We start from the raw sequence: 25,074 nt of genomic DNA on the forward strand, positions 1-25,074 counted from the left end.
GGGAACCACTGCCAATACATTCCAGCCACACTCCGGCAGGCCTGACTACGCGGGCAGCTGTGAACGTTTCGAACAAATAGCGTGCTTAGCATCAAGGCAGGTCGGTACCTGAGGCATTCAAGACAAGAAAAAATGCATTCTAGTCACTCTCAACAGAGGTGTCCCACGCCAGTTTTCTTCTGGCCATCTCCATCGCAGAAAGGTACGGGTGCGCGGGATGGTGGTCAAACGTGTCAAATGGTCCCTCCTTTTTTACACGCTCAGAGGTAGTCGCTGGAAAGAGCCGGGACACCTCTCGCACAAGACGAGCCTATCCATCGGCCCCCCAATTCAGTTTTTGCGTTGTCGCCTACGCACAGTTTCTATTGCACGAGCCCGAACAGGACGACCTAGTGGCTCAAGTGGCCCCAGACGTAGCAGGTAGCACACTTCGGAAGCATTTGATCGCTTTTCGGGAGCCGGGTTTTGTTCCATCTCCTGTGTACGATAATGCGCTTGCTCAGTCCAAGACTTATGCTTGAGTAAAACGGCCTCTTTCGCCGGACCTCTCGCTCCTGCAAAACGTGCCGGACTCGTAGCTTCTTGGTTCCTCGACAGTCCCAAGCACAAAGGCAGGAAACGGCTCTGTTTCGCACGACTTACACATACCCGGATGACAGCAGGCTGAGGAGGCAATCTTGCAAACTTTGGAACTTGCCTGCATCCCGTCCGGTGAAATATCACTGGTTCGACAACCGCCGCAGTGAGGTGACCAGGATGTGTTCACGTGAGCACTGCAACCCAGGTGAGTAGCACCCACACTTAGTCTCACCACTCATCAACTATAATTGTCCAACGAGGAAGGTGGAAGGAACCATCTAAGGGAAGCGGTGCCAAAAGTGAAGAAAGTGAAAGATATTCGCCGGCGGATACCGAGCGACGTCAGAAAGAAAGGCCGACTGTGTCCTCTCCACTCCTGCCGCAAGGATATACGCCGCAAGAACACTGTGAGTGCCCCTGTTCATCGGGTGTTGGTACACATGACGAGCGCCTGATGTGTTCACACTCACTTCAGTTGTCAGGCATCATTCAGCAGCCTTTGGTGGTTCTTTGGCGCATCTTGCCCCTCCGTCGCACAATAGCCCTTGAATGCCCAAGGTGGGAGAATGCCGCCGTTTTGTCAGGGTGCCCGACTTTAAGCGGGCGCTTTTGGTCTTGGCGAGGAAATCCACAGTGCGTGCACAAGGTCGTGTCCTTCTAGGCAACATAGTCCCAATTCGCGCGCGAGAATCCGACAACTCTAACGTCCGAATGTTAGCTGGCGGTCGGCGCCCGGCCATTTCGTACCATGTGTGTGCACAGCGTGTGTTTTGGGAACGGGAAACCTCTAGCAGACACGAAAGAGAATGTGTCGGACGATGCTTGCAGGAGCCGATTTTGCCTTGGCAGTATGACATGCCTATCTTTGCGGCACAACGCGACTTGAATTACAACACTATTCTCCACACTGCGCCGTTAGTTTCGTATCACCCAACTGAGCGCTTGCTCTCGAAAACCTAGCAGACTGCCATGTTTAGAAAGCGAATGCTTCTGCAGTCTGTCGATCGCCATCAGACAATTTCTTCTCTGCACAGCGTGGGCCGGGGGTGGAGCGCCACTGTCAAGAACAAGCCTTCCATCTTACAGGTTTCTACTTGGTTCTCCTCTCTGCTAACGCGCGCCCGTCGCCGCCTTAAGCAGTCACACACCTGACTTGCTGACGGCTGGTTAACGATTGCGAAAGTCATGTTTCTCGTTGCCGCGTGCAATAGGCGGGGCCTTCTTGGGCCCTTTGACTCTTGAAACATTCCGTTGAGAAGACGCTGCATTTTACTCAGTTCCCAACGACAAAAAGCAGACGACTCAGCGAGTCTGTCCGTCACTTAGTTTAATGAAGACTCCCGGTGACCCTCGGAGCCCAGTGGACGTCCCCTACACCCTTTGTCAGGCACCGGCTGAAGCCGGTCAAAAGAAGAACCTTGGCGGGGGCGAGCCGTTGAAAAGCTCTCCAGAGTCGAGACTGAATTTGCGGAACAGCGACGGCTGCCACAATTGTGCAGGAAACGGACTCAACCGATTCACGAGGCTGGATGGAACAGGAGGATAAGTTGGACCGGATTTTGACCGCGCCGCAGCTGTATAGTGGGACAGTCGACAGATCATCAGGCTCCGGTGGATTCCGCTGTTCACATACCCATATCAATAGGAACCGAGTTGCGTTCTGTGATTGATATCGGGAAGTCGAAGTTCGCCAGACCATGCATGCTACGAAATACAGATCCCAGAAGACATCTTCGCTTCTCGGACATCTGAAGACGCCACCGTCATGCCGGAGCTGGCTGTCCATATCTAAACATGCACCGCAAAAAGCCCAAGAAGTGTTTGAGTGCTTTTGTCTCTGTGTGTTGGGCGACTTCGGCCTTTGTTCTGAAGATTTGCCTGACGCACCCGAGGCAACTAGGCGAGAATAACCATGACCCCCGCGCCAAGGCACACAGCTGCAATGACGGATAGAAGAGAGGCTTTTCCTTCGGCCCGGCACCTCATGAGCTGCGGCGCAATGCACTCGAGAAGAGAGACGTGCAAGAAGGTTCCAGAGCCGACGCCGGTGAGCAAACCCGGGAGAAGAGGAAGAAAAAAGGAGAAGAACCTCGGGGAAAACATGCCCAATGCCTCGGAGGATGCCGACCCAGGCGCAGAGCGCCCTCGACCGTCGCCAGTCAACCAAGTGATAGCAATGCCGACGATCACTCCGACGGGCGTCATCGAGGCGAACGCCAGCATCTGCCATACGAACGTCTTCAGGTGAGTCTGTGCTGAAAACGGCAGGGTCGACGACATTGGCAAAAGCTCCAGCGAAGAGACAGATGAGAAAGCGATGTTGCGAGACCGGCACGGCCGCAGCACCGACGCAGGAGACGCGAAACGAGGAGAGAGAAAAGATGCGGCACGCGCTCAACGCAGCGACACGAGGATGGGAACAAAACTCCAGAGGATAAGAATGCAGACAGGTGCAAGCAAGGACGGCGAATGGGATGGTGTACAGACACCCGTAAAAGTCCTGATGGAGCGGCGTTTCTGACTGAGGTATTGGTTTCTCGCACGGCCGGGGACTTACCTTGCATGAGAGATGATCCGAGAGCAAAGCTCTCGAGCCCCTTGTGCACGAGCACAGCAAAGGCAACGAGTTGAGGGCGGGGCGCCGTGCCTAGGGTGACGCCTTCCATGAGAGAGTGGAAGGAAAGAGCGAGCATGAGGACGCCCGAGACGAGAAGCTCCTTCGCTCCTGCCTTATCGCCCTCATGGCGCAGTTCGTCAGCTAGCGTCGCGCTTGTGCTGCTACTGCCGTAAGGCGGCAGCAGACGGCTTCCCTCATTCCCCGAGCTACACCGTCCACAACTGCTGGCGACGCGGTGTCTCCGGTTGCACAGCTTCCGGCATCTGTTCCTCACGGTGTAGATACACCTGCTGCGCATGCGACTCCGCCTCTTGTTGGCTCTGTCCAAGTACTCTGGGTCCGTCAGTCCCGCCTCGTCAGTACGGTCCGGCCCCAGAAGGCACACTGCGCCGGCTTCCTCGGAGCACGAGGAGAAATACAGCGGCGGGCAACCGTGTCGCTGAGCCACTTCGGCGGCATTCCAGCGATGTGTGTAGCGCCTCACGCTCTCTTCAAAGCCTGGTGAGGTGTACATACACACGTCGGAGCGCGGCGACAGCGGCCCGCAGTCGCAGTGGGACGATTGCGACGAAGGGAAGCGCGGCGTCGCGTGGGCCAGCAGCGGTGAAGACAGAGACGCAGGCGAGCCTGACCGTCCTCGGCAGGCCGAGTTTGGAAGGCGCCGACGCCGACTCTGGGTCGGTTTCCACACGCCCCGTTCACGCGAGGCGAAACGCGAGAGGCTGGTGGCTGCGGCCAGAAGCGAAGGCCCTCTGTGGCCACACTCGCGACTAGGTTTCCCTTCGTCTTGCTCGGCCGACGTCTTGCAGCACTTGCTTTTGGGCATCGAATCTGCGTGCATTTCTGGAGAGCAGAAACGATTTCCCGACTCAACGTTCGACGCAAGATGATCCGCAGATCGACTGTAGCCGATCGCAGTCCCTCCCCTGTGGCCCGGGTGTCTTGTGAAACTCCCCTGTGAAATGAAGATATCGCCGGGTCGGTGTTTGCGGTCTCCGCTGTCCTCTCCCACGATAGAGCAAAACGACGCCGAGTGCTCGTCGACGCTCTCGCGTCGTCTCTCTCCCTCTTCGAGCTTTCTTTGCCTCCCTGAAACGCTGCTTCCGCTGTCAACGTCGACAACCTCGCCTGCACTCTTAACGACTCGACCTTTTGAGGGCGAGAGCGGCCTGGGTCTGTGCGGTGTCGGCGGCAGTCGACCGACACAACACGACGTTCCGGCGAAGGGACACGCCTGCGAGCAGCAGGAAGCACTTCGAATACGCGGCCCGCGCATTCCTTCCATTCGTCCTCTTCCTTCCCCTTCCTGACCTAGGGCCATCTCGCAACGCCGTCGTTCGCCGATCTCGCTCTCCCCGCGGGCCCTGTCGCTGCTGGGACTGTGTTGCCTGCCGCCTTCGCAACTGCATGCCATGAAGCGCCGTGAGCCGGCGGATCCGCCGAGGGTTCCACGTTTCGGCGCGGGAACAAAACCTTTCTCGGCCTCAGGGATGACGCGCTGAGAGCACGGATACGCGGCCCGCTCGTCCTCGCTCTCGCCGTCCTCGCACCAACAGGGGGCCGCTGCGGCGCAGCTGAGCTCTGCCGCAGCTGTCACTGCACATCCTGCGGTGTACAGACTCCGGGCGCTCAGCGTCGACCTGTACGGGCACACCTGAGGCGGCTTTCCTGCCATGTTTCCCGTTCCCTCTTTGCAGCTATTTGAGCGTCGAAACAAGTTCCGGAACGAACAGCCTGTCGAGGCGACACCGCGCAGCGAGGCGGCGCAAGAGCTGGGGAAGGAGTGGAACGGCGCGGCGCGAGAGACAGCGAAAGGAGGCGCAGAAGCGGGGGACGGCGAGACCACGCACAGGGCGGTTGCCCGATCCGCTGCAGGGGGCGGATGGGCGAGAGTCTCGCTGTCCTCCTTGCCGGCTTCGGGCAACAAGCAAGACGAACAAAGCGACGCAGAAGAGAGAGAATGGTGCCACGAGGCGGAACACGAAGACGCGTAGGACGAGAGCGAACAGAACCCTTCTCGTCCGTCTCCTGCTTTGGTTTTGCAAGCTTTTACCCAGCTGCGCTCCTCGCTCCCGCCCTCTCTCCGCTCTGCCTCTGCTCCTCCTCCCGCCTCCTTCGGACCGAAACCACTTCCTGCTGCTTCAAGCGCTGCGTGCTTCAGCTCATCGCCGTGTCTCCCCTGGCGCACTCCGCTGAATGCAGGCGCTGCGCCTAAAGCCGGCGGCACGTAGGCGCCTCGCGCGCTCCCCGCCTCGGCCTCAACCTCTTCCTTCTCTGTGTGGAGATGTGTACGCACATGCTCATGCGTGTGGATGTGACTGTGGACCTCGTGAGTGTGTTCCGCTTCCGCTAGCGCCTCAAGCACCATAACCAGGAGGACTCCAACAAGACAACAGACCGAGGCGTAGGGAAACGTTTTGTGAGATTCGATCGAAACCGAGGCCGTAGTCCCTGCGTCGCCGCTCGCCCCTCTTTTTCTCCTGCTCTCTGCGTCCTCTCCTCTTGACTGCGCGCCGCGCGGCTCTCCTCTCTCGCCTTCGTCTGCCACGTCGCGTTCGCGGTCCTGTGTCTCGCCGCGACTCCCACCGTCTCCAAGTTCGGCCTTTCTTCTCTCCGTTTCTGCTTCGCCAGATTTCCCTGGAAAGGATCCGGAGCCCAAGTCACGGGAGGAGGCTGTTGCCGTCTTGTGGTCTTCCCGCAGTTTCTGTCGCGCGAGTTCGACGGCGATTTGCCGCTGTGCAGAGGGAAGAAGATGAAGCAGTCCCACGGAGAGGAGCACACCGCCCGTGAACGACATGACGAGGCGAATGTACTTCGCCGTGAGAGGAGTGATCCCTTCGGAGCTAACTCCGGGGGGTGCGGGGCGAAGGCGCCCCTGGAGTCTCTGTTCCTGTTCTTTTTGGAGGAAGAGAAGCGGCGGAACCGCCCCAGCTAACGCGCAAACGAAGATGCTACCTGCTGCATAGAGACGCGTCGAGAGCCTAGACAGCACACAGACGCAATCAGGAAAGCAGAGAGGGAAATCAGGAAAGCAGAGAGGGAAATCAGGAAAGCAGAGAGGGAAATCAGGAAAGAGGACCAAAGAAAGCAACGAAGAGTCAGCAAGGGAAACGTGGAGGCGGCAAAACACCGCCAGGGTGGGCTCCAAAATGCAGGGCGCTTTCTTTCCCACGAAAAACGGACACTCTTCTGCTCCGTTTCTAGAAGTGTAGTGGTTCTTCGTTCGGAGGCAAATAGGCAAACCCTCAACTTAGCCGACGACCTAAGACTTTTTCGGTTCCGCGAAAAGAGACGCATCTTGGCAGGAGGCAACCGAACGCGACACAAGAGCAGAAAAGGTGACCGTCACGCAAAGACAGAGGCAGCGGAAGATCAGAAGGCCCTTTCGGCGGCGAGCTGGGTTCCGAACCAGATTTCAAGAGCCGCGTTCTGCACGACGGAAGGTTGCACGAGATCGCCATATCCCGAAACGCAACTACACCCAAAGTATCCTCACGGACGACGTGGCATCTGAGAAGCAGAAAGAGGCTTCCATCTAGAGACAGAAACTCACAGTGCAGTTTCTTCAGCTTGGCCCTCTTCGTGACTGAACAGCAGGGCGCGAGTTTCCAGATCCGCAACTGAAATGTCCGAGCCGAGGGTAGGAAGAAAGCGATCGCTTCTTGGAGACGGCTCGTCTCTCTCCGTACTCCCACGCCGCAGCAGCCCTGCCGAACGGGCGTCTCCCTCCGCGCCCGGCTCTTCTGTCAAGGCGGAGAGGGAGCGGGAGGAGACAGACAGCGGCCGCGCCTCACCCTGGCTAGCCAAGACCGACAACGCGATTCTCGCGCCTTCTTCCGACCACCGCTGCTCCTCGTCTTCGCCGTTCACTTGATGGTTTACCGGGGACAATATGGAGAAGGTCGAGAAAGCAGAGAGAGAAGAGAGAGAAGAGGGAGAAGAGGGAGAAGAGGGAGAAGGAGAGAGAGAAGGAGAGAGAGGAGGAGAGAGAGAAGAAAGAGAAGAGGAAGAAGGAGAGAGAGAATAAAGAGAAGAGGCAGAAGAAGGAGAGAGGGAAGGAGAGAGAGAAGTGGGAGGAGTGGAAAGATAAGGTCCAGTGGGGTCTCCAGAGGGGGAAGATGGCCAGGCACTCTGAGAACTGGAACTTGCAAATACACGGAGGAAACGGGATGCAAAAATCATGCCAAGGCTATACAGCCAAAATGGGACGCCGCGGAAGGGCGACCGGGGAGCAGAGATCAACGAAAATCTTCTTCGTTTCGCCTTCATCTTGGCGCGTTTCATCCGCTGCGACGGAAGAGGAAGGGGAGCGTTTCTCAGCCTCTCGATGTGTAGAGACACCGAGGCGCGGAGCTGAGAGAGGCGAGTGCAGTCCACATGCGTCCCAAACTGCAATCCCAGCGAACATAACGGAAAGCGCCACGGGTGCGCGCAGCCGAACGGAGGGACGGAGAGAAGAGTCGCACACAGGGAGAAGGGACACGGGAAGACACACGAGAGGAGCGCATGCAGACGACGCAGGTGAAAGGAAGCGCAGAGGTGACGAACTCGAAATCCAAGACGCAGTGGGGTGAAACTGCTAGACGGCAGAGACGAGGAGGCGGCCACGAAGACAGGGCGAAGCGGAACGAGTGAGAGGAATCAGAGCGTTTTCGCGAGCGACGCCGAGTGAAGAGTTCAACGGAAGCAGACGGCCTTCAGGAGATGGGAGGAAGAGGAAGCGCGAGACTCGGGGGGGTGGGGGGTGGGGGGGGGAGGCAGGAGGCAAGGAGACATGAAGCGGAGGAGCGTGAGACGAGAAGGGAGAGCCGAGGTGGTGGGAGAGAACCAACGAAACAGCCGAGAACAGCCACCAGAAGAAAGACGTGGAACCATAAGAGGAGACGAAGGAGATAGCGTGAGGGAAAGACACATTCGCGCCCGAAAAGCTTGACAGGCGGTCGGAAAGCGTCTCGCGTTAGGCGCACCTGTGCTCGTTCGCCGAGGACGGCGCGACTGTGCTCCTAGTCGCCCCGTCGTTGAGAGTTAAGGAGAGGCCGTTGAAGGAAAATAACGAATAGGAGAACGCTTATTAGCACAAAAGTGGTGGAGGGGACCTCGGAGGTGTTTTGCATTTCGCACGCGACAGCTGTTTGCGCCCTGGCGAAGAGAAGGCTTCGTTGTGGACGGCGCCCCGTGTTTCGCAGCTGAGAGGCCAACCAGAGAACAGGCGCACACGAACCAGGAGGAAAGTACGAAGGAGGAAAAGAAACGCTTTCTTGCGATGTGGAAACGCTCCCTCTCCGTGGAAACGGTGTCTATACAGCGAGAGGCAGGGGATCGTTCTGTCTCGGATACACTAGCAGTTGTGTACGAATCGAAAACGCACGCACACCGATCCTTGAAAAGTGCAGTCGGTCGGCACGGAAAACGGAAGACCCCGCGCTTTCATGACCCGGTCTTCTTCGACTTGTGTGTTCCTTTCATTCGGCGGTTCACCTTTTTTCTTGCGCGGAATTTCGTCTCGCTTGCCTCGAGAGTCAAAAGCAGATCTGCGCTAGGCTGGCGAAGCGAGGTGTCTCATCGCCGGAGAAAAACGTCAGTTGAGAAAAAACAGCCGCGCAGGCGCATGCAGCCGTCAGAGAGAATCGCACGAAAAACCTCGTGTGACCCTCCATACTGCGGGTCAAGACACACACTGTTTCTCGGTTCTTTTGTCCTACCGTGATTTAGGGATTTGGTCTTTCCATTGGCTTGGGCAGTGGACGAGGGGCCATGGCGCATACTTCACCTAGTCTTCTTCGCCGATCCGGCGGCTCTGCGTTAACGTGACGGGTTCCCTGTCCTCGTACGTCGCGTGGCGAAGCCTCGATTCTTAAAGCCGCCGTCCAATATCCGAAACAGGAAAAGCAGTTGTCCCGTTCCTCTCCTTGTCGTCAGCGATTTCCTTCGCTTAGCAACAGTTTTGCTTGTTCTATTCTTTGGAAGGCGAGGACAAACCCGGTGCTTGTCACCGTGATCGGAATCGCCTCGTGTGCATGTACCCGTGCGCGAGCGGACACAGACCAACACACCTGCATTTTCAAAAGGACCCTAAATCGGATCTTCGTGTTTCCGGAATGACCTGTGCGAGATAGAACAAGACAGAATTGCGTGCCTGCAAAGACTCGACGCAACGCGCGTGTGTGGAAGCTCTCAGCGCGAACTTTAAGTCGGCACGCAAATAGGACGTCCGGTGCACGGATAGCCACGGGAGACTTGAGGCGTATGCACACCGGAGGCGTTGTTGAGGTGTATGTACACCTCACGAGGGTGTTTGGTGTAGGTGTAGCGGAGGATTGGAGATGACGTAAGTAGACCAAGCGGAGGAATTCAGGTGTGTCCCCTACGAGCAAGAAGTTTTGGCGGCAACAGCGACACAAGTGGAGCGGGTGTGCGCGTCTTCCGCTTCTTAAGGGGCTACCTTTCTGCTCTTCTGCCCCATCCAGTCAGAAGTGCCGGCACGGCGTCTGGGGCCTCCTGTGAGGGATTGCAGACTGGATCCTGGTGCATTCCGGCTCCTGCGTGCCGATGGCTGCTGCAACTGAAGCTACTTCGTCGTCTCCTTTCCTCTCTGAGGAGAAGCAGCTACCGCTGCATTTCCCTCCGCTTCTGTCCCCCGCTACAACGTACTCTGCTGCAGTGTCTTCTGTGATTTCCCTCTGTCTTCCAAATAGACCCGACTTTTGTCGCTTTCTTCTGTCTCCCTCCCCTCGCCATGGCGGTTCTCCCAGGAAGAGCCGAGAGGCGGAATCACGAGTCTCTTCAAGTTACGAGCCGCATGAAGGACAGGCAGGTGGAGAACAAGAAGAGAATGGAGACAGGGTAGGGCAGAGTGAGCATCCCTTCCTTTCTGAAGCGGCAGACGCCCTTGCTTCACTGCCTTTCCTCCAAGCGGCCGCCCGTGCAGCGGCGCGCGCCAGCGGCCAGGACGTGGAACCCGCTGCTCTCTGCGATGAGGAAGGGGACGAGGAAGACAAGGAGAGGGAGACAGGCATACTCGAGGCGCGGAACCCGAGACGGGGACACCCGCGCCTCCAAAGCCTGCAACTCCTCTCAGACGTCTCTTTGCGACTTATAGACGGCGAAGAAGAGGTGAGCGACAAACAGATCCTTGCACATTCCAGGACGCGTCCCGGGACTCCTGACGGCTTGTGCAGCAGTCTGCATCGACGTGTGCATACAGCACACCGCGTGGTTCAGATGCATGCGTCGTGCAAAACATGCGATTTTGCTTTTCCTCTCTGCCCACCTTGCGTCTCGGTGGCAAACTACCGTGGCTTTTCTACTGGATTCAAATCCACAGGAACGCGCATTTTTATTTTCTGTAGGAAATCGGCTTCTTCTGGAGTCGCCTCTCCGCAGCGGCTTCGCGAGCGATCGCCACCGACACACCGCCTCTCTCCGGCACGCCGTCTGCTCTCTCCTCTCCCTTGTCTGCTTCGTCTGCTCCCGGCGTCAGCGACGTGCTGCGCGAAACCTTTCTGCTTCTGATGCAAAGCGGAAAAGGCGAGGAAGGAGAACTCACCGCGCTCATTTACCTGCGAATGCTGCTGGTGAGCAACCGTGGAGTCGCCTTTCTCAGGCCAGGCGCTTCTCTCTCAAGATCATGCATGCACCTTCTCCACTGACAGAATGTAAACATTCACAGAAATCAAAACTCTCTTCTTTCCTCGTCACACTAGTATACATATATATATATATATGTATATCTATTGTTTATGAATCGGATTATTCTTATGTCGTTACAGTCGGCCACATAGATAAAAGCATATATCTACACAGACATGTGCATCTACATATGTTTAGCCAGGTGTACTGGTCTAGATCCTTTGGTAGATAGTTCGACAGACGCATGGTCAGATCCAAAGGAGCGAAGACGATATCTGCGAAAAGGTAGGTGAATATAGGCAGCGGGATAAAGGCGCAGTCGCTTGGTGGGGTGGCGTCGCTGACGCAGATGGTTCTTTTCGCTCCTCGCTGATGGACAGGAGAGCTGCGCAGTGCTGGGGCTCGTTGCTTTGCTGTCCGCACAGTGGAACGGCGCCATGGGGTTCCACGTCGCGCCTTGGCCAGAAGTCTTCCGCGGCATCGCCGACCTCGTGGTTCGTCGTCTCCGTCTCGCTCCCTCGACGTTTCCTTCCGAGCCGAAGCCGCCTTCTGCAAACCGATGTGGATTCTCAGCCGCCTCCCCGTCCTCGCCGCGGTTTGCCACTCCCCGACTCTCCAGCAAGAGACCAAGAGAAGCGCGACGCAGCTTGTGTACTCCGCAAAGGAGACAAAGAAGACAGACGCGAGGACGGAGTTCGACCGCGGCGGGAGACGAAGCAGAAGCGTCTCTGTCTTCCGACGACTCGTGCGCGTCGCCCTCAGAAGGCAGTGGGTTGGACGCCTCGCCGGCATCTTCGCCCTCCAGCTCGGAACTGGTTCTGCTGAGTTTGGGCGCGTTTCTGCGAGTTCTGCCTCTCCCGATTTTCCAGAGCCTCGAGGGACGGGAAGCGCTCCGTGCCTGCATGCGCGGGATCCTGGAAGGCGCCGCGAAAAAAGGCGACGGACTCTGTCCCTCTCACAGGTGAGGGCTGAAACGCGACGACCGGTTCGTCTTGCTTCTTCACAATCGTTCTCGCGTCGACTTCTGTGGCGCGCTTGTCAGGATGTGCTTTCTTTCGATTCCTTTCTCCTACGTTTTTTTCTCTCTGCTTCATGCTCTCCTTTCCTTCTGTTGCAGTTCGCGTCCTCTCTTCTCGCTTCTTTCTCGCGCGCTTGTCTTTTCGCTTTACGTGCTTCTTCGGCGCCTTCCCTCTCTCACGCGCCCTGTGCGTTTTCACGCCTCTGGGCCGTGTGGGTTTCCGCTTTTTTCTTCCCTTTTTTTGCGATGCGTCTCCCCTCGGCCTTTCTCCCCTGCAAGTGCTTTTCGTCGCGTCTCCGCGGTCCTTTTTCGCGTGCGCTTGTCTCGCGCGATCTCTTCTTTTTCACGTCCTTGTTTCTTTTCTCTGCGGTCTCCACGCACCAGACGCTTCTGCCTGCAGCTGCCGCGCCTCTTCCTCGCACGCGCGAACGACCTGAGGAATCTCCACTTCTCTTCGTCCTCTCCGGCGCGTCCTTTCCTCGTGCTTCCTCTCTACGAAGGCGGGCCAGTCGTCGATCTCGTCGCAGCCGCCACAAGCGACATCTTCTCGCTTCTTCTTCCTCTCCTTCTTCACCCTCCCTCATCCTGTGCTTCTCTCGCCTCTTCTTCGTCTTCTTCCCCTTCTTCCTCTTCATCGTCCGCTTCTTCCTCGTCTTCGTCGCGTGAGGAGGCGTTCGATAGTCAGAAGGAGACGACGCGTGCGGCGTGTCAGATAATCGAAGACGCGCCTCTCTTGCTCTTTCCGACGGTCCTTTGCGGCAGCAACCTTCTCACTTTCTGTCGCGAAAAGTAGGGCGTCTCGCGCGCGCGAAACCGGCAGCGAGAGGAAACCGGGGGAAACGAGAAAGAAACGGTGACAAAAGAGGGCCAGCGGGAACGCGAGACGGCGAGACGGAGAGGGGAGATGGTGGGGAAAGACGAACGAAACAGGCGACTTGCGACGGAGAGGAAAGGCCCCAGGAGACACCGTGGTGCTTGGACAAGGGGAAGCCGAATACGAAGCGATTACGAAGGATCGAGGGGATGTGAAAAGGAATCGACAAGCCGTGCCTGTGCTTGTGGTTGTCTCCGTGTTCTGTAGAAGCCGGCGTAGCTCTCTCCTCTCGGTGTCTCCGTCGTTTTCCCGCATTTCCTTTCTCGACCCCGCCTTTGCTCTTTTTTCAACGTCACGGCGAGCCCCCACGCTTTCGGCTGCTCCGTCGTTTTGCCTGTTTCAGGGAGAAAGAAACTTCGGGTTGGACAGAGCCCGACGAACGCAGTTCCCCAGCCGACGCTGAGCATGAGGGGAGGGGAGAGCAGCCGCAACCCCCAGGCGACGACGAAGGAAATCTCTCCTCTGGTGCTTCGACCGGCGACGGGAGTGACAGCCAAGCAGCGCGTCCTGACGGCGACGAGGCCCACGAAGGTGGAGAGACGAACACGCGTGGTGAAAAGGAAGCAGACGCGGTGCACGAAGTGGAGACGAGGAGGCTAGATGCGAGTACGAGGGGACAAGAACAGAAGACGGGGGGAGTGGCGCGGGCGGGAAGCAGGGGCGTTTCTCTCCTGTTGCTCCTTTCGTCTTTGCCCCGGTTATTTCCGTTTGTCGCCTTTCGCGTGGGCTGCGGTGAATCTCCCCTCGTTGACGTGTTCTCCCCTCTTCTCCCTTTTCTTCCACTTCCCCACATTGTGATGCTATTCGGCTTTTCCGTGTCTCATGGTGTCTTGCTCCTGCAGGTGACCCTGTCATTTCCCTTCTCGGATCGGTCTGTTACGCCTCGGCGCCTTCCGGGACCTCTGCGGCGTCGCCTGTCGTTTGGTCGCTTCTTCGCATTCTTCGGACTTCTCTGGCCGAAGAAGGGAAGATCCAACAAGATCTTAGTTCTCCCGCGGCTTCACCCGACGAACTCCAAGGCATCCAGCGGACACACATGTTGCTACCCTCGCCCCATCACCAAATCCAGTCTTCCTCTTCTCCACTTTCTTGCTCTTCCTCTTCATCATCTTCATCGTCTTCCTCTTCCTCTTGTTCGTCTTTGTCTTTGTGTACCTCGGCGTTTTTCGATCGTTTCCTGTCGTCTGTGACGATTCCTGCGCTGCGGAGCGACCGACCGTTTCACCGGCTCTTGGCCTTGGAGCTGTTGCATGCACTGCTGGCGGCTGAGGAAAAGGAGCTGCGTTTCCGTTCGCAACTCGCGAGCGACTCTGGCGGCACACACGAAGAGGACGGAGACACCCGAGTCGACGGAAGTCGCAGGACGGATGAACCGCCGCTGCTCTTGCTGCCTCTTTTTCTCCAGAAAGAAAAACGGAAAACAGCAGAGAAGCTGATCGACGCCCTGCGGCGACGCGCAAAGGACGCGCAGTCGCTCCTCAGGTGAGAGCCACGTCAGGCCGCTCGCGCTCTCGTCGACATTCCCAACAGCAATCCTCCATTCACACCCATGCATGTGCTCTATATACCCAGCTACCATTTACAGCCAACCCTATGTCTCCATATACGTCTATATATATATATATATATGACTGCAGATGCGTGAGATATGCATATACAGACCGAGGAAACGAACGATGGAGAGAGGGAGCTGTGTGCATGCATGTTGCTTTGAAGGCGCCTTGGTATTTTGTCTGTCGGCTGTGCGCGTGCATTTGATCCTAGCCACGGAGACAAACTGCGTTGTGCTGTCTCTATTCGTGGCTGCTCCAGCATGGGCGAGCCAGGCGTTTCCCAGCCGAAGGGGCGTCTCTACACCACGCGAGAGAACCCCAGCCTCTGAACAACAAACACCTGTATATCTGAAAGAGATATGTACGAGAAGACAGACGTCGATCGCTCTATGCATGACTCTGTACCTTTTGCATTCACACGCATGCGCATCGCTTTGTACATGGGGCTTGCGTTGCTCTCGGAACCGCCTGCTTCAGGAGTCGCGGCATTGAGACACTGGGCCAGCTGATTTCTCTCCTGGTGTTGGGCTGCACGACTCTGCCCCTGGCGTCTTTCTCTCAACATTCTCTGGCTTTGCTTCTTCACCCTCCATTCCTCTCGCGTCTCGTCGCCTCGTGCTTGGAGGACAGCCACAGTGTGATCCGACAGGCGATTCTCGCGTTTCTTCGTCGCCTGCTGCCGCTGCTGCTCTCCGCTGGCGTTCGCACCCACAGGCGCCTAGGGCCGTGGCTGACAGATCACTTTTTCGCGTTCTTCGCCGCAGATGGGGGACCGTCACGTTCCCCGGTTGCCTCGACGCGCCTCCGCGAAACGGCAGCGCCGCAGAGAAACTCGATTGTGTTTCACCTCCGTCAACTGCTCTGTCCGCCTCTCGGGTCGGCGTCGCGCGCCCGGTCTTCTCCCGGTGCGTCGCTGCATTCGCCTGCCTCCGCCCTGTGCCTCCCTGCGTCACTCCTCTTCGTCTTCCCCCTCGCGGCGATCGCGGCGCGGTGTACAGACAGCAGCCTGTTGGTGAGGCGCCAAGCTGTTAGCACTTGCCACGAGTGGGCGACTTGTCTGCTTCGGGTTTTCGCGGCTGCGTCGCTCTCGGCGCGGAGCCGAACGAAGCTCCTTGGAGTCACGGCATTTGACCCAAACCTGCGCGTCGGAAAAAGCCAAGAAGGGGAAGCGGCACCGACTCCCGCGACGCCAATTTCGTGCACGAGGTGTACAGATACCGGAGGCTCGGCGTCCCTCGCACTGCCGCCCAGTGGCGAGCCTTCGACTAGCGACGCGCCGCACGCTCTCGCACCTGTGCAGCCTTCGGGAACTTCGCAGTCCGTCTCTGAAACAGCGAGCGACGCAGAAGCAAGCTGTTCGTGCGCCTCCTCTTCTCCCGGTTGTGGAAGGGCGGTTGCACAGGAGATGTTGCGAATCTTGGATTTCTGCCAAGGCGAAATTTCGCGCGTTTGGCGTCAGAGCGTCCTGGCGCAAGTCGCTGGGGACGAAGAGGAGGCAGTGCGAGAGAGGGCCAGCGAGGCGGTCGCCTCTCTTCTTCTCTCTGCGCCTGCGACGGAGAGACAGGCGGATTGCCGGGGTTTGGAGCGCGGCTCGAAGCGACGACGCTCCGACTCGGAAGGCGCCGCGCGAGGAGGAAGAACGAAAAGGGCTGCGGCGCAGGAAGGACAGGATCGCGAAGGACCGCGCACAGGATCTCCGTGCGGCAGCGCTCGCGCGCTTCTCGAACGGGGCGGTTCTTCTGCAAGCCTGGCGGAGGCGGGTGAAGACGTGGAAACAGGCGATGCATGCGGAGACAGTCGCAGAAAAGAAGGATCAGTGGAAGACGACGAAGGAAGAGAGCAAGAAGAACGAAACGCAAGAGGGGAAGACGAACTTCGTCTAGCAACAGATGAAGGCGAGGGGGCGTCTCCATGGTTCGACGAAGACGAAGTTTGGAGAGAACCGACTCCTTGGCAGATGGCCCAAGAGATGCTGCGAGGCTCTTCCGAGGAAGAACTCGAAGACATTCTTCATTTCTACATGGGCTACCTCCAGAAGCAGTACGTCGCGAGGCCCGAGGCAAAAGCCCCGCTTTTACGCGTTCTCGGGAGGCAGAAACGCGCGGAGAACGCATCCTCGCCGCGCCTCGCCCTTTGTTGTCTGCTGAGCAGCAGGCAGAGATACGTGTTTTGTCAACGGTGTTTCTGTGCATCGGTGTGTATATATACATACATGTATATACATATACATACAAATATATACATATACATACAAATATATACAGATATATGCATAAATATACATATGTATACATATATATACTTGTTAGATCGAGACTCCGTTTTGTGCGGGAGGGAGAAGCGGAGAGGGGGGTAAGATGAACGAGGATATGAAGGTTGGGCCTGCGAGGATCGAGGTCGAGAGTGTATGGACACCGTGCGTAGAGCTGGCTGACTTGAAGTGTCGCTCTGTTTCCCCGGATTTGCTTAGTCCACACATGTGTGGCATTCCACAGTCCTTTCTGTCTCTTTTCCTCGCATCCCTTCTCTTTCCATGTTTTTTGCTTTTTCTGTCTTCCAAGCGGAAGCCTCCCGCGGGTCTTTTTTTCCAGCTGTCTAGACAGCTTGCGGCAAGCAGGCCGCGGCTCTCTTCCTCCGACCCTCCTCCTCGCCGTGCAAGTGCGTTCGAATCGCGTTTTTCTCTCTTTTCCCTCGCGAGCTCCAGTCGCAGCGCACCGGGCCCTCAACCACTCCCAGGCAGCTGTGATACATCCATTTTATCTCTCGTATCCACATACGTACATAAACACATATATAAATACATACGGACCTGTCTTTGTATATATATATATATATATATATACGTATATATATTTGTGCGGGGTTGTAGATGGTGTCGGTGGATGTAAAAGGCGAAGAAGCGCGTCCTATGGTAGTGTCTCGACGACCAGGAAATCGAGCCACGTTGCCGATCGCCCTTTGGAATTTTGCTCTCGCTTCCACCTCCGCAGCACGTGGTCTTCCAATTCGACAAAGTCCGCCCAATCGCACCCTCTTTCGTGTCGTCGTTACGCTTCTTTCTGACCCGCTTCTTCTCTTTCTCCCTTCTCTGCTCACAGGCCATGCTTATGCACCGAGTTTCGGGAACTTCTGCGTCGCCTTCCCTTCCTCTCTCGTCTCGCGCGTCTTCTCCCGTCAAGCATCTTCGCGGTGGCGCCTCCTCCGAATCGTCTCCCCGGCGGGCACAGATAAGCGACAGCCGCGCCTCCGCACGCGCAGTACTCGCGCTTTGGCTTCGAATATACGGCGAAGGAGGGAAAAGAGAAGTGGACGGAGAGAGAGAGGCAGCCGGCAATCGCGACAGAGAGGATAGGGGCCGACTAAAGCGTGGAGCTGACGGCTCAGATGCAGGAGACAGCGACAGCGAAGAAAACGATAGTTTCAAGGAGCGAGAAGGAAAAGACGCGCGAGAGCAAGCAAGCGAGTGTCTTACTGCGAGCGTCGCACGTCGATTGTTCGTTCTTCTTGAAGCATCTGTCCCGCATTTGGAAGAAGATGAGAAGAAGCAGGCGGGGACGCGACTCCTTCAAATGCTTCGCGTAAGCCAGTGGGGCGGTGCGCGATCTCAAGACGCGCTCGCCGTTTCATGTGTCGATTCACAAAGGATCCACATCGCCTTTTTCGCGGCATTCGCCAGCACGAGGCGTTGCGTTGCCCATTTCGGTTCACCAGTTAATTCACCTCACGCTTGGCGTTCGCTTCTAGCCGATCAAAAATCTTCCACAGACCTCTCGTTCGCATACAGACACCGCATGCACGTCAACGCGCCATTTCCCAAATATCTGTATGGACCCGCGCATGCACAACGTCGCCTGCGCATCTCCTGAATGTCGAGGTGGACGGTACGTCTATGCGTTGCAAAGCCGTGGGTGTGCACTTCCTGTAACTGCTTCTTTCCGCAGCATTTCAGGCTTCCTGCGTCGCTCGTCCCTGCAGCGGTCTCTGCATGCTTCGCCCTGCAGCGGGAGACTCGCGAGGCGCGAGACGCCGACGAAACCGCCGACGCCGCCGAAGCGCAAACTCCAGAAAGGCAGGCGAGTGGCGAGTGCGAAGCGGTCGAAGCATCAAGCGCCGAGCAAGAGGGAGTCGCCAGCAGCCACGGAGCGAAACAACACACACAGGTCACGCCGCAAACAAAGGAAGGAGAGAATGGACACAGCCTGCGAGCCGTCGCTGGGGACGCGCGCGCACAGCGAGACACTTTGCGAGCGGTTCCCTGGATCGACAACGTTCTCAGGCGCGTGGAAACGGTCCTCAGCCGCCGCCTTGTTCCGCCTTCGCCCCGGCATGCCTCGGGTTTCACTTCCATTGCTTCCGCTCGACCTGCCCCAGACGCTGACGCGAATCGCGAGGCACGCGAAGACACCGACGCAGAGAAGGAGAACAGAGAAAGCCGAGAAAGCCAAGAGGCAGAGACTCTGAGGACGCCTGCTCATGCGGAGGTCTCGCCTCTGACAAATGCGTGCATGCGCGCAGAGCGAGAACTTGACGTCATCGGCAGGTGCGAACCACGAGAAGCATGCGGCACGCAGTTCACCCCTCTGCTCTTTGCATTCGTGGAAAGAGACTCTTTCCCTCCGAGATCGTTTCGTCCGTCCACACGCCTCTCTGATCTAACTCGTTGCGTTTAGGTCGCCGTCTCCCAACAAATATACTTATATATATATATATATATATATATATATCTGTATATATAAGTATATCGATACCTGAATAGATCTCGCCTTGTGTTTGAGTCGTATCTGTTTTTCACGTGTGGTGAGTCTGTGTACGTCGAGGGTGTCGAGGCCTTCCTGTCTGCGTTTAACACCCGGGGGCGTCGACTTCTTTGTCGTTGGTCTTTCATTCGAATCCGCTTTCCTGTTCAGGTGTATCGTGACAGCCGGCGAGCTCGCCCTTCTCCGAGACGTCTCGGCTTCTTCGCTTCCTGCGCTGCTGCATGTGAGACTGCCTCTTTCGACGTACACAGACACACAAAGCGAAAGGCATGTACATGCATAAATGCGTATACGAGTATACTTCCCTGTGTGGTCGTCAATACTCATATGTACACACATATAAATATAAGCGCGTGCATGCGTGCATTGACTTCGGGCGCATCACGGCCCTTCGTAGAGAAGCTGAGGCTTGATGGTCGGTCCCTACCGAGGGTGTTTCCCTTCGAAGTCATATAGTAAAGCGGGCTTAACCCAACCTGAACAGCGTTACACACTGAGAGGGAACAGACCTATGCATGTACATATGCATATCTACACACCTATATATATATATATATAGAGAGAGAGAGAGAGAGAGATGTGTACATTTATATAAGGCTATGCACGTGTAGATATAGGTGTGTAAGTGTATGCTGAAGGCCATGGTGTGGCGACACATATGTAGACTGGTATGAGGTGTCTGTTTACGACACGCGCTGTTTACTTGTTTCTGCTTCTGTGGGTTCTGCGTTCGCTTTCCTTTCCTCGCAGGGGATTGTCGAAGATCGCCTCTGTGTGGTTCTCCCCCGTGGACCCGACAAGGGACGCGCCGAAAAGACTGGCGAGGCCGACAGAGCACGGCCGCCTCAAAGCCAGCTGGGTGATTCCTCGTCTCTCGCGCTGGCCCCTCTCCCTCCAGCGGAGTCGTCTTCTCTTTCTTCTCTGTCTTCTCCTTCGTCTCTGTCTTCTCTTTCTTCAGCTTTTCCTTCCGTTCTCGCGCCTACGCTCCGCGTTCGCGCACTAGCCGTCCAAGCTCTGGGGAAGGTCGCTCTATCCCGCGTCGGACTGCCTTCCAGACCCGCGGTCGATTCCTCAGCTTCTTCTTCCCTGGCAGTGGGCGGCGCAGCAGCAGCGACTGGACACGGACAGGACGGAAGAGCCTCTCACCGCAGCGCTTCCCTTTCCACTCGCAGCCTCGATGGCGGCAAGCAGAAAGGCGGCGACGAGGGGGGAGTTCTCCAGACGCTTTCGGCGCTTCTCAGTGAACAGGAACACCCGATTCTTCGCATCGGCGCTCTCGCAGTAAGGCAACAACGGAGACGAGAAAGAAACAAGTCTCGCAAAGGCAAGCGAGGCACTGGAGACCGCACGGGTGCATGCATGTCTTCTCTCGCTCTTGTTTCGTCCATCTGGGCTCTTTCAGCGTTTTGCTGCACACGGTTAACGCGTGTGACTGTCGACCTTCGCTCTCTCTTTCACGCCTCCCTGCTGGGGCCGGCGTCAGTTCCCATTCTCTCGCCTTCCCCGTGTTTTGCGCGTGGCGTGACTAGGTCATTTCCGACTTGATTCAAAGACAGTCTGGCATCGCCGATCGCTCGCTCCCTCGCATTGTCGCTGCGCTAGCGTCCTCGAGAGCCCGCGACAGCGCCACTGCGCGAACCGCAAAAGACGAAGCAGAGGACAGGGAGGAAAACGAGGAACTTCTCGTCCCGCTGCGGAAAGTCGCCTTCACCTGTCTCGCGACGCTCGTCTCGGAAGAATTCGTCAAGTTCAATGGTCACGCCGTCCACGGGTAACGCGCGCGCGCGCACTCACAGAAACGCTAAAACTGGAACCAAAATAGTTCATCGCCTTTAACCAAGTTCGAACGTGTAACGAAGTAGACGTATGTATGTTGCAGTTATGTGTAAAATGGAGCGTTTTTATTTGCAGTCGACTCGTCGTTTCTAATCAGCATTTTAAATGGCAGGGTTTCCACCGGTTTAAGCATGTTTATGGTTTTCCATTTCATATTTTGAACGCTTTTTGGTAACAGGTCCCCTGGACATAACGCCATGCTAGACAGAGTCGCTCTGTTCGCGCGCATGCAAAACGCGGTGCACACACTCAGACGCCCGACCTTTGGTCCGTGCGTGAAGGAAACGCAGTCGCGTAACACCGAAAAAAAAGCCTACGCGAGAGAGCGCTGTCTCGGTCTCGACCGCACGTGTGTGTGTGTGTGTGACCGCGGAGGGCGGCGCACGCGGCTGCATGCATCGAAAAAGAACTTCCGTCTGGATTCACTCACCGGTCGTCTTATATACGCTGCGAACTGTGTTTCTCCAGAATGGTCTACGCACTAGGCGATCCTCACCCTGAGATTCGCAGTGTAGCAGAGGCTGTCTTCCTCCGCGTCATTCTTCCCCGTTATGTAAGACAAACGACACGAAGGCGGCGCCCCTGCTTCCACACCGGAGAACCGGAACACACACAGAACGGCATCTCTGCATATCTATATGTATATATATATATATGTATATGTATGTGTATGTATAATGTGTATATATGTGTATATATATGTAATTGTGTGTGTTTATGTGTAGAGATATATCTATGGAGGTTTTGCTCGAACATTGGGTGTGCTCGGGTGGTCCCTGAGGGAAGGGCGATTTTCTTTATTGCTCTCTGAGTGCGTCTCGGTGCGGCTGGTGCATGCGTCGATTTCTCGCATGCGTAGGAATCGAAGCTGCCGATCCTCTTCGTCGAGTGTCTCATCGCCTTCAATGGCTTCTACACACATCCGGCCTTTGCTGGAAAAGCGACGCTCCGTGCTCTCTGCTGCCGGAGCGACAGGGAGAGAAAAGCGGTAAGACACAAAAAAACCAGCCTGCAGCCGACGCGAGACTCGCACAACTGACAACTCCGTACATCTACACATTATATGTATAAAACGTTTAAGAATGTATGTATGTAGGTGTATATATATATATATGTATATATATGTATATGTATGTATACTTCTCTCCGTATTTGTCGCTGAAGCAAAAGATAACACCTGTATCTAGATGTAGGTTTTTACAGATTTTCCTATATGCATGTACTTATTTTACATTTTGATTGTGGCCAGTCTGCGTGCACGGGTGTTTAGTGCAGGCGGGGTGCGTATAGATCGATAAGAGTGTGGGGAGTTTCGTTTCGAGTTTCTTTTTCATGCGCCCGTACTTTGTGGACGTTTTTCACACGAGTCGAGAGACCGCATGCAGGGATTAGGTTTTCCCGTCTGTCTCAGTGTCTCTCAGCTGAGGGCGGGGCATGTGCGGGTGTTTGGCTTAACGTCTTTCAGAGCATCTATCGCTTTGTCTTGGACCGTGTCTCGTCGCTTACCAAGTACCGGATCCAGCAGTAAGTCGAGGGCGCTTTGCGATAGGGAAGTCTATCGAGATGCGACGGGAGAGACAATCGGAGAGAAGAGAGGGAAACGTGGAAGGCAACGGACGGAGCATTCGCGACGAGCACACCTCGAGTGTGCGCAGAAGCGAGAGGGGGGCGAAGAGAGAAAGAACGACGCTGCTCAAGGCGTGCGTCGACGCGTGGGCGAAGCCAGCACTGAGGAGTGGCGAAGGAAAGAAGGCGCTGTGAAGAGACGGCGCGTTTCTTAAGGGACACAAACAAAGAACCCTCCCTTCGTTTCGGCCGAGGAAGGCCTTCTAAGGGGAAGTTCGGAAAACGCGTGTCTCCTTCCGCGAAGCAAAGATGGAGTGTACAGGATGTGTGGAAACCTGCGACAAATGCGCCCCTCTCGCCTTCGCTCGCGTGTATAAGCAAAGGCGAAGGCGAACCAAACGCCGCATGCAGACAGATGTGGAAGGCTGTGTTTTTTGTGTGCTTCAACTCCTCGACGCGCGTCTCCAACACGTATGTAGGCCTCCTTTTTGAGTAATTTAGTTGAGTATTTTAGGTCGGATCGCTTGTTTCTGCTTGCATGGCGTGTCCGTTCTCTCGAAAGGTGCGTCTCGCTAGTGTCTGTGGGGTTGTTACTCGCCGCTGCGTGTGAAACTTCTTTCTCTGTGGAGACCTGCACACGTTTCATCTGCCCGAGCGTGCCTTACAGCCTCCTCGTCTCCCTGCGTCTCTCCTTCTCCCCCTGCGAAATGGTGTGGTTTTCAGGCGCCTCGTTTCCTCCGTGCTTGCCGCGTGGATCGACGATCAGCCGCAGTGTCTTTCTTCCTCCGTTTTTTCGGCGTCTTCTTTGCCACTGCCTGTGCGCTTCGAAGAGGCTGACGGTGCGCTGCTGTCCGACGCGTTGCGTCTTCTCGCGTGTTCGTCTCTGCGCGTGAGAATCAAGAAGTCCGACAAACGTCTAGGGGTAGCCGACGAGGAGAACGACGGGGAGGAAGGCGACGCGCCTGTGGAAGGAAAGAAGAAAGGCACAAAGGGGAAACGGAAACAGACACTCGAAGGCCAGGGTTCGTCCATGGTCGGACTCCTCGACTTGATGGTCAAAAAGGTGTTGCAAACAGAGGTGAGGAAAAAACCAGGGAACGTGGCCAGCGAAAAACTCTCCGGGAGGTTCTCCGATGGGTCGAGGTCCCCCGTCAGTTCGCACGATCGGGAGGCGCACGAAATCAACGACGAAAACGCAGGATGAAGCACGGTGTCTCTAAAAGAGAACGCTTCTTTGGCAGTGTCTCTCTCCTACTTCCGACAAACTTTTGTTCTCGCGCATTCTTGTTCCTTTCCCTCTCCGCGCTCATGCCGTTGTCTGTGTCTCGCCGTGCCCGCTTTTTGGCGATATCTGCGCTCAGGTGATCCCAGTGCTCCGGTCCTTGGATGTTTTGATGAGGGCCAAACTGTCTCCATTCCAAGAGGAACTCCTCACTGCGTTCTGCGAGATTCTGCGCGACTACTGGTAGGGCCTCCTTCAGACGTTCTGCCTCTCTTATATTCAAACGTACATGTGCGCGTGTTATGAACGAAAAAGCACGATGCGCCTTTCCCCAGAAGCGGACTCCCAAAGAAAGAAAACACTTAGTTGTAGCCTGTCCCAGGTCATGCGGTGCACGCCCACACGCAGCAAGAACGACGCGGCGATGGCCTGTCTCCGTGCAGTGCAAAGGATTGCGGTCTCCGTTCACCCGTGGTACTTTCTCTGTATTCTTGTCGTGTTGATCACCGACCGTCGTTCTGGTTTTTTCGATGCCTACGTCTTTTCCGGTCGCCTCCCCGCTTGGTGGTTCCCATGTCGGAGGCCTTAGGTTTCTCTGTCGTTTCCGCCGCGGTTCTCCTCCGTTCGGATCTCGACTGCTTTGCCGCCGCCGGGGACGCGGTGGGCGTCTCTTGCAGCTTGCGGTTTTTTAGCCTCTTTCGCCGCCTCCCCTGTGTTTTCCCGGAAAGCATTCGCACTCTCTCTGTGTTCGCCTCCGGGCGTTTCTGGTTGTTTTTGTTTTTTCGCGTGTTGCCCGGACGGTGTGAATCATCTTCCCCCCTGGTCTGTATTCACCTTCGCATTCCCTCGTGGCGTTGCCACGCTGTCACGTGTTCCTTTTTTCCTCTTCTCCTTTCCAGGGACGACCTCGAGGAAATGGTTGGCGAAGCGAGTCTCGCGAAAGAGCTGCGTCACTTTGCACAAACGCGGATGTTGGATGTTTCGTTTCGACAGCAGAGGCCTGCGCACGATGTCGCAGCTACTGAAAACAGCGGAAACTAGGAACGGGGTGCGTTTTGTTTCTGTCGGGAAAAGCGTTCTTTTTCCGCCCCCGTTGTCTGACAGTGGACGCGCGGTGCTGTGGATGTACCTGATTTGTCCGAGCGATTCGGGTGTTCCTCCGCTTGTACGTTGGTACCAATCTAGCCTGTATTTGCCTCTTCACACAAGGAAACGTGCCGTCGTGCAGTGGGTGTATTGCCATTCGCAGTGGCTGCGGTTAACGCAAAAAAACTAGCGCGAGAAAACGAAAGAGGGAAGTGGGTTCGTGATTTTTTCGCCGACCGATTGTTCTTCGTTTCGACCGGGAGCGTTCCGTTTGCTCCTTGGGGGTCAAACTCCCGGGCACTCTGGTAATGAAAACGAAGTGTGTTGCTAACGAAGC

At 56.3% G+C, this 25,074-nt stretch overlaps 2 protein-coding genes across 2 annotated transcripts; one reads left to right on the forward strand and one right to left on the reverse strand.

The window, feature by feature from the left end:
• Nucleotides 1-2,475: 2,475 nt before the first annotated feature.
• On the reverse strand, nt 2,476-7,480 carry NCLIV_026730 (putative zinc transporter ZIP domain-containing protein; the record flags this gene model as incomplete). Its single annotated transcript, XM_003882867.1, has 3 exons — nt 2,476-2,834; nt 3,137-6,177; nt 6,750-7,480. 3 exons carry the CDS (start codon nt 7,478-7,480, stop codon nt 2,476-2,478), a joined length of 4,131 nt encoding a protein of 1,376 aa, XP_003882916.1.
• Nucleotides 7,481-9,745: 2,265 nt separating this feature from the next.
• On the forward strand, nt 9,746-24,692 carry NCLIV_026740 (LOC398742 protein, related; the record flags this gene model as incomplete). Its single annotated transcript, XM_003882868.1, has 19 exons — nt 9,746-10,309; nt 10,546-10,770; nt 11,695-11,786; nt 12,228-12,632; nt 13,061-13,323; nt 13,560-14,199; nt 14,748-16,310; nt 16,862-16,928; nt 17,369-17,848; nt 18,212-18,810; nt 19,178-19,250; nt 19,778-20,308; nt 20,557-20,798; nt 21,332-21,416; nt 21,723-21,851; nt 22,329-22,387; nt 23,153-23,507; nt 23,791-23,894; nt 24,551-24,692. The coding sequence occupies 19 exons, from the start codon at nt 9,746-9,748 to the stop codon at nt 24,690-24,692; spliced, it is 6,618 nt and encodes a 2,205-aa protein (XP_003882917.1).
• Between the last annotated feature and the right edge of the window lie 382 nt (nt 24,693-25,074).

The sequence above is a fragment of the Neospora caninum genome, chromosome VIIb (assembly GCF_000208865.1).
Source record: "Neospora caninum Liverpool complete genome, chromosome VIIb".
NCBI classification, from domain to species: Eukaryota; Apicomplexa; class Conoidasida; order Eucoccidiorida; family Sarcocystidae; genus Neospora; species Neospora caninum.